The sequence below is a fragment of the Python bivittatus genome, unplaced genomic scaffold (assembly GCF_059951505.1).
Source record: "Python bivittatus isolate LINGU-HERP-01145 unplaced genomic scaffold, Pbiv_v1 ctg000330_np1212, whole genome shotgun sequence".
Taxonomy (NCBI): domain Eukaryota; kingdom Metazoa; phylum Chordata; class Lepidosauria; order Squamata; family Pythonidae; genus Python; species Python bivittatus.
In genome coordinates this window covers 56,254,537-56,267,743 of record NW_028277058.1, presented here as the reverse complement: position 1 = coordinate 56,267,743, position 13,207 = coordinate 56,254,537, and the positions used below count along the sequence as shown (strand labels likewise).

General features: G+C 41.9%; 2 protein-coding genes across 6 annotated transcripts in view; one reads left to right on the top strand and one right to left on the bottom strand.

Annotated features, from left to right (window-relative positions):
- KRAS (KRas proto-oncogene, GTPase) overlaps window positions 1–7,513 on the top strand; it is a 44,721-nt gene extending 37,208 nt beyond the window's left edge. For all 5 annotated transcript variants that reach the window (XM_007427382.4, XM_088141367.1, XM_088141365.1 and 2 more), the window contains one exon: window positions 2,390–7,513. Coding sequence is in view for 2 of the 5 variants with exons in the window: in XM_088141367.1 (XP_087997493.1) it covers window positions 2,390–2,506 (117 nt within the window). In the remaining 3 variants the exon portion in view is untranslated. The remainder of the gene's footprint in view (window positions 1–2,389) is intronic.
- A 3,043-nt stretch (window positions 7,514–10,556) lies between these two features.
- ETFRF1 (electron transfer flavoprotein regulatory factor 1) lies at window positions 10,557–13,141 on the bottom strand. Its single transcript, XM_007427381.3, has 3 exons — window positions 12,991–13,141; window positions 11,061–11,157; window positions 10,557–10,863 (listed from the first exon to the last, which is right to left on the bottom strand). The coding sequence occupies exons 2-3, from the start codon at window positions 11,103–11,105 to the stop codon at window positions 10,654–10,656; spliced, it is 255 nt and encodes an 84-aa protein (XP_007427443.1). The 5' UTR covers window positions 11,106–11,157; window positions 12,991–13,141; the 3' UTR covers window positions 10,557–10,653.
- Between the last annotated feature and the right edge of the window lie 66 nt (window positions 13,142–13,207).

Here is a 13,207-nt window from a genome sequence, read left to right as displayed (position 1 = left end):
CGCGTTCCTTGGGAGTGGTCCACACACCAAGTACGGGGACGGAACACGAGTCTTACTTAAGTTTTGTGCAAAGAGTTAACAAAGAAAATTATATCTCACCATCCTTGTCCTGGCATGTAAACGTCAACTTTTTGATATTATCTGGTTGAATCAAAGTTGGAAATATTTAGCTGTGGCTTATAGGGTTCATTAAATGATGAGATCCTTTGTTCCTAGTTTCTCTATATCTTAGACAGCCATATTGTTTTTCCTCTCTCTCTTTTAGAAGGGAAAAATATCTAAGAAATGCATGCCAATAAACTCTACATTTCATCCTAGCTTCTTGTTGCTGCTGTTGTACATAATAGTTGGGTTCACATGACACACTTAACTGGCTTATTGGAGTGACCCATTTTCTGGGTTTTTACAATACACTGAATCCTAAATTACCTAGTGGGCTGGGTTTACACAACAGGCTAAGCTACTAAACCTGAGCCAAGTATAGTATATCATGTGTACAAAGCCATCGGGTTTTTAATTAATCTAGGCGTGCGTGTGGTGGAATTCAGCCAAGATGTGCTGTTTTATGCTTGCTTCTTCAGCAATAAGCCAACATATAACAATCTTAGTGAAGGACCAATACTGGGGAGACCTTGGTTCAAATGGGGTTGACACCAAAATAAGTGTCCATAAGATTGATGCCTCTCTTCTCTTCTCTTCTCTTCTCTTCTCTTCTCTTCTCTTCTCTTCTCTTCTCTTCTCTTCTCTTCTCTTCTCTTCTCTTCTCTTCTCTCTTCTCTTCGTAATAATTTTATTAAAGATTATGTTATACAAATAAAACTTATACCGCTACAAAATAAAACAATAAATTTTTTAAAAATTGAAATTAAAAAAAGTACAGAAAAAGAAAAGAGAAAAAAGAAAAATTGGAAAAAGAAACCTGCCCCTTCATCCCCACCAAGTATAGTCAACATTACAGCTTATCACTGTCTCTTAAAATATAACCAAACATCTCTTCATTCCATATCTCACCCCAGTTTCTATAAACCTGTCTCTAAAACCTCATCGCCTTTACCCAGTTTTCTGAGTAGATCCATTGAACCCCATGAGAATTAATCTTGAGCAGAGAGGCCTGGGGTTACATTGCAAGCTATTGCCACAGTATATACTTCTTTAAAGAAAGGAATCTTGTAAAGGATTGTAAAGGATTGTACTGCAAAAGATTAGCTTAGTGGGTGAATTTGCAAGGAAGGCAGATGTGGTTCTTGGGAGATGCTGAAGGGGGCATCTTCTAGAAAGATGGCTGCCATTTCCATCATGGTTTAAGGCAGCTAGAAATACCATAGGAATAAATGCCAAAAGAAGATATTGGGATGAAGGAGATAGTTGGAGGAGACCTTGTATGCTGGAAGTGGTTTGGCTCAACACGTTTCTTGAGATTGTACGATCAGATGGAGTAGAAAGTAGTGGTGGTGGAGTCTGAAGAACAGGCATGCCATGGACAAGTTGATCAAAACATACGAGCACAGTTCTTTAATACAAATTAAGAGAATGGAGGGTGGGTTTTGCTCACATAACCTAGTAGTGAATTAACAAGATAAATGAGTGGAATGAATGAATGAGAGAATGAATGAGAGAATGAATGAATGAAGGATAACATCTGAAGAATAGGACCCTGGAATGGAGAATGTTAAAAGGATAGTCCTGTGGGCCTAGTTCAGGGAAGAATTGTAATGGAAAAGTCTTACTGGGACAGTTGAGTGGCTACATTGCAAGACTAAACAAGGTATTGTGGATTTTCTATTTTAGTTGTGTGTGTGTTTGACTTTTGTCATTGCTTTGATTGTCATTTCATTGCCTTACTTGATCTATCACTATTCATTATTTGTCCTACAGATCCTGGCCTAATTCATTCTTTTTTTGTGATGCTATGTTATAAGAGTGGGTGGCCTGTGTTCTCCACCTCTCTCCAACCCAGTGCTCCTCAGAGATGTTGGACTGTAGTCCTTCAACCAGCCTGCTTGCAGAATTAGCCAACAGATCACAGTCTTGAATTAGCTGTCCTCTGAGGCCCTTTGTAACCCTGTGATTCTTGTCAGCGAGCCAGTTGCTCTCTGAAGATTTATACATACAATAAACTTTCTCACTTTATGCCAGGCTGACAAGGTATTTCTCAAGCTATAGGCCAAGCCACTGAGATAGTACCAGGTTGGGTTAACTGCTCTATAAAATGGATTGTTTCTCAAGATCTTCAGGAGAACCTGAAGAAGACTGTAAAACTCAGCAAACAAGACTGAGTTCTCAGAGGAAGTAGAAGATGCAAACTTGCTAAAACTTTGGGGTGCAGGCGTAAGGAACTATAGCCGAACCAGTATCACTTGGAACTAAAAGTGCTATCTTCTCTTTGCAGGGTGTAGACGATGCCTTCTACACATTAGTTCGAGAAATCCGAAAGCACAAAGAGAAGATGAGCAAAAATGGCAAAAAGAAGAAAAAGAAGTCAAAGACAAAATGTATAATCGTGTAAAAAAAAATGCTATCCATCCCTTCAGGGGTTCTTCAGTAAACCTGACACATTTTTGTACCATTCACACTAAATTATTAGAACAAACATTTTTAACATTACTTTCTCTTCCGTCGCGTTGTTTTCTCAACCTGCCAACCATATTTTCTCATTGCTTACTTTCATTGACAGTGAATGAAAGCTGGTAATCCTGGAAGGCTGGTTCTTCAACAATTAGCAATGCTTGTGGAACAAACCAACAGAACCTCCTGGAAGTTCTTCTCCAGAGTCTTTTGGTGCACACAAAACCTTCTAATGTCTTATGGCTTGTTTTTATTTTGTGTTGCTTTTCCTGAGAACATTGAGACTTCTCTGCACTTTTGAGGACCAGCCTTAGAGCTAGATGGGGCTTGAACATCGGCTGTGGTAGCAGATAACCATTTTTCTTTTGTGGGGCTCAGTTTTATGCATTATGTTCCTTGCTCCAGGAGTAGGAAGGATGAACTGAGGAATTTCTCTCACCCAGGACGGCGGGCTCACCATCCCCACACAGAATATAATGTTCCATTGACGTTCAGAGCACCTCAGTCCCATTTGGTGGGCCTTCCCATCTTCTGAAATCTGTCCCTGAAAAGTGGTGATGGTCATTCCAAAAACAGAGGTACAGTTTCCTACCAAGTGTAAGTGTAAAAGAGGTGTGTAAATTGTAGGAAAGACTGAACGCACCTCAAAACCCAAACTGAACCACACCCCCACAGGGATTACGTAGAAGCCACAATGACATCATGCACTCTGTGACATCATTGCACATCTGTAACTGATGCAAATGACATAATTTGCACCTTGCATGAAGATGTCATGGGGTGCATGATCTTACAACCCCGCTGTCTCTACTAATTACCTGTCCCCTAAGACAGGGTTCCTCAACCTCAGCAACTTTAAGATGGGTGGACTTCAACTCCCAGAAATCCCCAGCCAGCCATACTGGCTGGGGAATTCTGGGAGTTGAAATCCACCCATCTTAAAGTTGCTGAGGTTGAGGAACCCTGCCCTAAGACCATATACACTGTGAAAATCCCATCCCTGTGACTTGCATGCTATTCCAACAGTAACCCTTTTCCACCCTTCTAAAATATATGAAATTTTAAAAGTGCATCTCTTCCTTATTCCAGCACCCACCTAACCTGTAACGGAAGACGAGAGTAACAGGGATCAGTAGCTATATCAGGTACCACGAGAAAGAGAAGAAGCGATGATGTTCATGCAGGACACATGGGCTATTTGCATTGGCAGCAACAGGCTAAGCTTGATTCATGTGAACAATTCGGTGTTGGTAGCTGAGTCTATTGGGCCTATCTTGCCCGTATGGGTAGTTTATTATTTAGTGCAGTAAGTGAACCACAAAGTGAGTTTAGCATGGTGACCAAGGGGAGCGTGTTGCATGAATGTGTCCTTTATGTGTTTAGGAGGATATTTTTTGAAGTCCAGCATTTGTGAGTTCTTAGTAGTTCCCATGGCCAAAGCAACCCAATAAATGGAGGAAAAGCTTTGGGCTGGAGGTGTAGGGGTGAAGGACTCCAACTGAGCAGCACTGCAGAGCATGGATGATGGTCCACAATCTGGTATGATATAGGGGGAAGAGAAATAAGGACAGAGTAATCAGATCCCAGTTGAGTGGAGTTTATAGATATCCAGAGTTCCTTAGAGCAGTGTTCCTCAACTTTGTCAACTTGAAGACGTGTGGAGTTCAATTCCCAGAAGGCTGGCTGGGGAATTCTGGGAGTTGAAGTCCACACGTCTTCAAGTTGACAAGGTTGAGGAACACTGCCTTAGAGAACCAATTCTGATTTAGTCATTTATAGGAAGAATTCTTGTTTTCAAATGTGGAGAAGAGGAGGCTGCTAAGATAACGCTAGGAAGATTCCTCTTAGCCACATGGATTAAAACGTGAACCTTCAGAGAAACAAATCATCTGAATATCTCCCATCTGGTCATTCCTTTAAAAATCAGGTCTGTTAAGAACTGGCCAGCACTAGAGATTCTGGATTCTATCACACTGTAGTTGTCTTCACCCAACATGCTTAACCAGAGCAGTTAAAGATCTGGTGGCCACGTTTACAAAGTATGCTGAGTTTAATTATCATTAGCCTTGGTTAGGGTTTTTTTGGTGGGTGTGTTGTGGGAATCCAGCCCGTGAAGCTAGTGCGTCATTCATGGCATGGGTGTGAAACCAGAAACAAACTGAACATCAGGTTAAGCGTCGCTGACCCCTTTTATCATTTAAGAATATTTCAGCGGCTGATACAACACCTAAAAGCATTTTTTGAAAGAAAGGTGATGCTGGAAGCCAGTGCTTTGCATTATCACCTTCCCATTTCTTTATTTTTATTTTTTTGGTAAAAATAAATCTTTTAAAACAAAGAAAGTAACGTCAGGTGAGGCAACAGACGTGGAGAGGTGGGGGCAGTCGTGAGGCCTGGGAGCCATATATTTATGATCTGAGCATTTCTCAAAAGTTCATTCCTGCAGGAGTTTTGGCTTATCCTGTTATTGGACCACCGCTTATTTTGAGAATTCTGCTTCTTCCGTCCATTCGTTCTTTTGTTAATGAAGGAAAGGCCTTTTAGATGATAGAAATGGCTTTTGCCTGAGAAGCTAAAGGCCAATTTTTTTTGCACTGCTGCCACATCATTTGTAGGTACAAGGTCCAAACGCTTCTCTGCAGCCCCTGAGTTTCAGCCACATCATATATTTTGGGTGTCGGATTGTGTGTTGACCTTCTCATCTCCATCCATAGATAATGTGAGGCTCTTCCAGTTATTTTTTTTACGACAAAAAACATTTTCATTTTTTAATGATTAGGAGGGAATGCAGTTTGGCCCGATGTATTATTTCTCCTTAAGTCACGACGGACTGATACTTGTTATTTTTAGTGACAGAGCTTGCTTTCAAAAGAGGGGGGTCCTGTCACGAGTTTGGAGTTCTACTGTAGGCATCAAAAGCCAGTGTGGCAAGGTCTCCTTTAAGATGAATTGTTTGCAATAAGAGCGGTCTTCTCTAACATGTCATTGAGAATGGGATCTGGTGAGACCGCTTCCATTTGCCCAATCTCTGCTTTTATTCCTGTTCACAAAAGTTTGATTTGTGGAGTGAGAACAAGCCAGTGGCTGGCTTTAGAAGCTAATCAAGAAGATGGCTGGCTAATTTGTCACTCCGGTTATTTATAGGGGTGCCCTTGGCTGCTCCAAAACATCATCTTAAATTTGAATCTGAAGCATTGCCCAGACCTATGATTTATGATTTGTTGTACTGTGTGAACAGATGTTTTGGGATCAGTCAGTCATCCGTGCTGTGGGAATGCAGCCAGCCTGAAGCTAGCTTAGATAAGGAAGGAACTGCCTTCAACAGGAGTTGCATGGAAGTCATCTGGCTATGAACTGGTTCTGCCAAGCAGCTGTTCGATTAGTCAGCCCTGCGAAGTTGTATGTACAGGTAAAATAGGATTCCCACAGATCTGATTGCGTTCAGATGCTGTATTGTTATTAGTCTGGCGATAGAGATTATTGCCGCTGATGCAACAACTTGCTGGTCCTGATGCAGCCAGACAGATGAATTCTGGGAATTGGTAACACTTTTATTATGGTGCCTCAATCTATTTAAGCTGCAGTTTCCTATACCAGTGCAACTGTTGGGAGTGCAGGGTGGCTTAATGGGTTAATTGATTAATTGTTAACTATTGTGGAAGGGCAGTTAGTCAGCAAATAAAATAAATGCATGTAAAGTCATTGTAGCAAAAATCCAAATCCCTCCGTTTTCCATGTAGCAGATATCAATGCCTTATGCTTTACTTTAAATCCTTTTTAAACAAGCTATGTTTTTATGCATGAAATTTAACAAATGCCCACTTAGTTGAACTACCACTGAATTAAGCAGATTCTGAATCCCTTTTACTTCAGCCCTCATTCTCAGTGGAGCATCAAACATATGTGCAGGATTTACATTGCCAAGAGATCCAGTATCCAAATGCAGTTTATACTTTACTTGGGCCTGGTTTTAACTCCATTGTTACATACAGTTTTGAAATGGTATTATGATTACTACAAGACATTCTTTCTCTGTGTATGAAAATATGTAGGAAAACTCGCTGGGTGGTGAGTTTACCATCTCCAAAGCCGGCACGGAGAAATGCAGACTTAAGCAACAAACTTCGGCAGATTCATTTCTGTGTTTTACATTTGGATCTGTAGCACAGACACAGCAATACTCACTAACTTTGGGGGAAAAAATACTGTAATCCATTTGGGAAAAGGGGGTTTAATGCTGGGTTTCTCAACCTCAGTAACTTTAAGACGTATAGACTTCAACTCCCAGAATTCCCCAGCCAGCTACACTGGCTGGGGAATTCTGGGAGTCGAAGTCCATACATCTTAAAGTTGCTGAGGTTGAGAAACATTGGCTTAGTGGAAGGAATGTGTGTGTGGAGATAAGTTCACAAAGTCTAAAGTGGTAAAAGTTTCATATTGATTTCATTATAAAAGACAATATTGAAACGAACACCCACTTTCAGTCTTTGCTGCATCTCTCCTAAATCCATTTAACCTTAATAATTGAATTCTTTTGTTGTGGTTTCCTTTTGCAAATGAAATCTCTGTCTCACCCCCTCCTCTTTATCTCAGATGCCAAATTTCTTAAAATGCAGTGTGTTTACCTAGAATATATTTTAACTATTTTTGTATAGTATAAACTAAAACATACATGTTTTGTACGTTGTGCTTTTATTTTTTATTTTTATTTTTTGGGTGTTGAGGCAGAACAATGGAATGATGTAAGGGTTTTGCCTTCATTTTATTTTGGCCACGTGACCTTGGGTTATTGGTCACGGGTGTAAGCGTTTAAAGAACAACCACTGTTTGCTTAAATCTTTGCAAAAGTTTTATTAGCAGCACGTGCTGTGAAGTGCTATGAAAACTACTTGTCACGAACAATATTGCTCTCATTGTACTTAATAAAAATGGAAAGAGTTTCTGTGTCTTTCTTGTTTCTTCTTCCTCAGAAGCAAAACCTCTTAAGATGATGGAACTTGCTGAGATGGCTAAACTGACTTCTTTGATCAAAGAAAAGACAATGTCTACATTTATTGCTGACTGGAAACCCCTTGTAGGCTTTTTGCATGAAACAGAAAGAAATGAACTAAGATGTATGGTTTTGATGATTAGACAGAATAGATTACAGAAAAAAGAGAGCCATGTTGTAACCATAGAGCAAGAGGTAAATTTATAATTGTGCTTACAACTGCTGTAAGGAAGATCAGAAACTACTTTATATCTTCTTTCTTTCTTTTCTACTTCCCTTTTACAGGTCATGAAATCAGGTCCTTCATAAATTTGTCCAGTCCTCTCTTAAAATCTACTTAGATTTTCGAAAAGCTTTTGATAAAGTCCCACATCAAAGACCTCTCAATCAGCTTAACAGCCATGGAATAAAAACGCTGATCCCCTTATGGATAAGCAACTGCCTAAAGAATAGAGAACAAAGAGTAGATGGACATTTCACATAATGGAGGGATGTAACTAGTGGGGTCCCCTAGGACCGGTGCTTTTTAATGTATTTATAAATGATCTGGAATTGAGCGTGCCTAGCGGCATAGCCAAGTTTGCTGATGACGCTACATTGTTCAAAGTGGTGAAAACAAGGGACACTGAAAAGCCCCAAAGGAATCTCTGCACATGGACATCAAAATGGCAGATGTCATTCAACATGAACAATTGTAAATTGATGCATTTTGGAGCCAAAAATCCAAAATACTCAGACAAACAAATGGAATCAGAGGGAGCACTGGCTAACGAGGAAAGAGATCTTGGTATAATGATGAACAGTTCAATGCAGGTGTTGACAGAGTGTGCGTCCACTAAAAAATGACCAATAGCACGTTAGGGATAATAAGAAATGGTATTGAAAAGAAAAGGGGCAATGCCCTCATATAAATCAATGGCGTGACCACATCTGGAAAATTGTGTGCAGTTCTGGTCGCCATCCCTCAAGAAGGATGTAGTGGAGCTAGAGAAGGTTCAGAGGAGGGCAACTAAGATGATCAAGGGGTTGGAGCAGCTTCCCTGTGAGGAAAGGGGGCAACATTTGGGGCTTTCCTGCCTAGAAAGGAGGTGAATGATTGACGTGTATGAAAGTATGCATGGCATGGATCAAGTGGACAAAGAGAAGCTATTCTCCCCTTTCCAAAATGCTAGAACCAGAGGTCACCCAATGAAACGGAATCCTGGAAGAATCAGGACAGAAAAACAAATTAGTTTTACACATCATTAAACTTTGAAATTCACTATCATGAGGTGGGGTGTTGGCTACCGGCTTGGCTGACTTTAAAAAAGGGATGGACCAATTCGTGGAAGGGCTCTTAGCCTTGATGGCAGACCATCTGAAGACCATCTACTGGAAGACCAATGGGCGTCCTTGTGCAGTTGGTTGGGCACTGTGAGAACAGACTGCTGGACTGGATGGGCCAGGAGTCCAATCCAAGGAGGCCACTGCTTATGTTCTTACATTCTAAAATGCCTGTTGTCACATCGGATGGCAGCAAACCCTACAATTCAACTATTAATGTAAATCCCAGCCAGTTGCTGATATTACTGTTCTCCTCCCTCCTCCCACTTTCATTTTCTCCCAAAGGTGGTATTGCTTGCTTTGATTCTGGCTTTTTTTACTCTTTTCAACCCAATGGAATATGATAAACTAATTCCATGGCTGGCTGGGGAATTCTGGGAGTTGAAGTCCACGCATCTTAAAATTGCCAAGGTTGAGAAACACTGGTCTAAAAATTGAACTGAAGGAGACCGATTTTGCCATAAGTGACAAGCCATCGAAAGAAAGGTCAAGTTTTAAATGAGGCTGGACCTAGCCAGAGGATGCAGCAAAAAAATGTGACAAATGTCCCCAATGCATTCCTGGGGGATGCAGCTGGGCTCATGAAGTTGACGACTCCTCTGTCCAAACTCCTCTTCCTGCTCACATGTCCCACGGTGGAGCCTATGCAGAGAAACTTCCCAGTGTCTTATATGAATGACAAAACTGGGAAAGGTGAGAGCAGGAATTGAAAAAGAGACTGCAACACCAACTCATTTATTTATGTAGACCAGCGTTTTTCAAACTTGGCAACTTGAAGATGTGTGGACTTCAGCTCCCAGAATGGAAAAAATTACTGTAACCAATTTGGGGAAAGGGGGTTTAGTGCAGCGTTTCTCAACCTCAGTAACTTTAAGATGGGTGGACTTCAACTCCCAGAAATCCCCAGCCAGCAGAGGTTGAGAAACACTGATGTACATGAATCACTTGGTTAGCAAAAGAAAAGAAGTGTAGAAAGTAAAAACAGAAAGTGAAAAAAATCTGGGTCACTGTTAAATATTAAGTCAAAAGTATGGTGAGTACCATGTTTATTTAATTTATAGCCAATTATGAAGAAGTAAAGGGGGTAGATGAGTTTGGGGTTTTTTGTGGGGGGTCAATAATTGTTAATAGATGACAGAGTACTGGGTTGCTTTGGGGATAGGTGGGGTGAGGTGTTCAGGGTGCAATAAGCATTTGTAGATCCTGCTACCAACTCCTGAAATAGTGGTTTGAGGACACAGATTGGAGAATTGATGAACTCCTGAAGGAATCTAATTATGGGAATATTAAACAAAAAAGGCCTGAGGCTGGATTGGACCTATGACTTCTCTTCCAACATTCTGGGTCACTTGTAGACCAGCCAGATACTTTCAAGAAGTTCACAGAGAAGATGGTGATAGCCCTCATCCAGTTACTCCCAGGAGATGGCATTGAAGACATTCTGCCCGTGATGCTGGGGTAATGAGCTTCCAGGAAGACTATTAGTTCTCCAGTCTTACATCTAGTTTTAAATCCATCTATATTTAATAGTTTTAAATCTATCTAAATGAATAGCCATCACAGACCCTGATGGCAGCAAACGCCCGTCTGCCTTTGCTTTCAACCACTGATTTTCTGCAGAATGAATGAATGAATGAATGAATGAATGAATGAATGAATGAATGAATGAATGAATACGTCATTCAACAGATTTTATTATTGCTATTACAGGCTGATCCTGAAGGATTGAACCTATGGGCTACACATGCCTTTCAGATTTTACGACTGATTGGCGGTCAACTGTCTTCATAGTAACGTTGTTTCAGAGCTCTGTATTTTCGGAGGAAGTACAACGCCTCCAATTCTTTAATGACAAACTCCCCTCGGGCAATCAGTTGCTTGATTTGTTCGGGATCCTTCACTTCCTTGTTTTTTAGGAAGGCTGCCTTGAGTCGGGTTCGAAAGTAGTCAGCCCCTTTGGGGTAGTCTTTCCCAAGATACAGCAGCTTCAAAACACAACAAAACGTTGAGCATTACACATTCAACAGTTTTTATGTAGGTCCAGTTACTCCGCCTGGCCTATCCAGGTGCTGTTCAAATTGTTGGACATAAACTCCCCTCTGGATGGGGATTATAGGAATGGAAGTCCAACACATCCGGAGGTCACCCAGTGGAGAAGGCTGGGTTACTCCTTAGAACTTACGTTTTTGTAAAGATTCAACACTTCATATCTGAGAGGGTTGGCCATGTTGACAGTTGAGACATATGTCCGTTTTATTCATATGGACTGGCATAGTTACCTGAAGAACAATCATTTGAATATTAGCTGCGTAATGAGATCTGAACAGTTGTCTATTACTTATTGATTGGTAAAAATCACCCTCTCAGACTCAATTAATTTCTTTCAATTAAACACCAGCCTGTTTCTCCACCACTGTGATTAAATCATTGAATGGCATTTTACTTTAGTTAATCAAAAATAGCCTTCTTTCACCCTTGGTGACTTCACAGAGATGTTATACAGTTTTCTTGGCAACAGTACAGAAGAGATAGTATAGTACAGTACAGGATCACTACATTCTTGCCTAAATTTAATAGGAGTGGACAACTGAGTGGTTGTTTTCAATGAGTCAGTCCCAAGTAAGAAAAGTGACGAATTCAAGCAAATAAATACATTTTAAAAAATCATTAAACCCATTGCTCCAAATGAATAGCACAGTTTAATCCACAGAGTATTGACTTCAGTGATTTGTGTCTTTAATATTATCATTATTCCTACTGTTAGGCCACTAATGTTATTGCATCACATTTTGTGAACATTTATTCATTTATGAAACGTATAAGCTGCCCCAATCTGTTATGACTCCCGGCAACTTGGAAAATATACCAAGATACACCAAAACACACACACGCATAAAATCATCAAAAATTTGGGTGCAAAACAACAACAATCATTAAAAAAACAAAACAAAACCAGATCACAGAAGGGGATCCATCACAGACTCTACCCCAGAACCTGCGAACAGACCAAGGTTTTAAAGGCTCCATTAAGATAAGGTTGGGGGGCAGATGAATCTTGGGGGAATGGTGTCCCACAGGTGTCTTGACAGAGAAGGCCCACCTCCTGGGTCCCACCAGGTGACATTGTTTAATCAATGGGACTCAGAGCTCGTTGACTCGTGTCAGACCGTGAGGGACAGGTAGAGATTATGGGGCTGACATCATATACTTAGATAATCCAATTTCTCTTGAACCCAATCTCTCAGCAGGGGGATTTCAAAACTGGATTAGCTGGTATGGAAGGAAAAAAAAACTATATTCCAGCCTTATGAAACATAGGTTTATGGATCAATGATAATAATACTTAAATTTATAATTATTTATTAAGCTGATAGGCTGCCCCAACTCCGGGCGGCGATGGTTTGTACCAAAGGCCAACGCTTTCCAGGAGCTGAGCGAGAAGCCTTGGGCCACGAATCCAACGGGCAGCTGGAAAAATCCAAACAGCTGCCAGTGCATGAAAGAGGCAAAGGTGGAAGTGGGAGAGCAGAGTCCAGGTTCACGAGGAAAGGATCTTCCCGGGCAAGAGCGCAGAGGAATTGGCAGAGAAAAACAACCACGGCTCAGTGAAAGGAAAAAAGGATTGGCTGGAAAAGGCATAAAAAGTTATAGGGAAAAGTTACCGCAAGGAGGTGACCTGCCCTAACCAGAGGGAGGTGGGGTAGTGGCGAAGAGGCCGCCCCGAGAGCAGGCAGACTCAGGTTCGAGTCCCTGGGGGACTTCGGCCCAGTCCTTCTGGGTTTCCCTAGCCAACCTCACAGGGTTGTTTTAGGCAAAAAGGAGTGCTGTGTAAGCAATTGAGCGCCTGCCTTGGGTTCAGTTATATATATGCCACTGAACCCAGCTAATTCCTACGGCGGTAATCAGAGGCTTCCTATTCAGCAGTCAGCACGGCTAGCCAGGCTGGTCTGTGGATGATGGGAGCTGTAGTACTCCAGCCTATCTCGAGGGCTGCAGGCTGCACGTTACAGCTGCCCATCAGTAAACCAAGGTCCTGGGAGTCTGGGAGGCCCCCACCCGGTGTGAACACAGCCGCCCACCCGCCTTCGCCCTTCGGGTTAAAAGGCACTCACCACCTGCGCAGTCCTCCAGCTGTGACCCGCCCAGCTGTTCGCAGGGCCAAGGGCGTCCGGCGGCTCCTGCGCCTGCGCACGAGCCCGGGGGCGGAGCCGGGCGACTCTTCGGATGTCCTGAACGGCGTTGCGCAAGATTCGCAGGCGGGGTGGAGATAGAGATACGAAAGGGAAGAGGGGTGCCGCACAAGATTCTCAGGCGGGGGGAGGTAGAGAT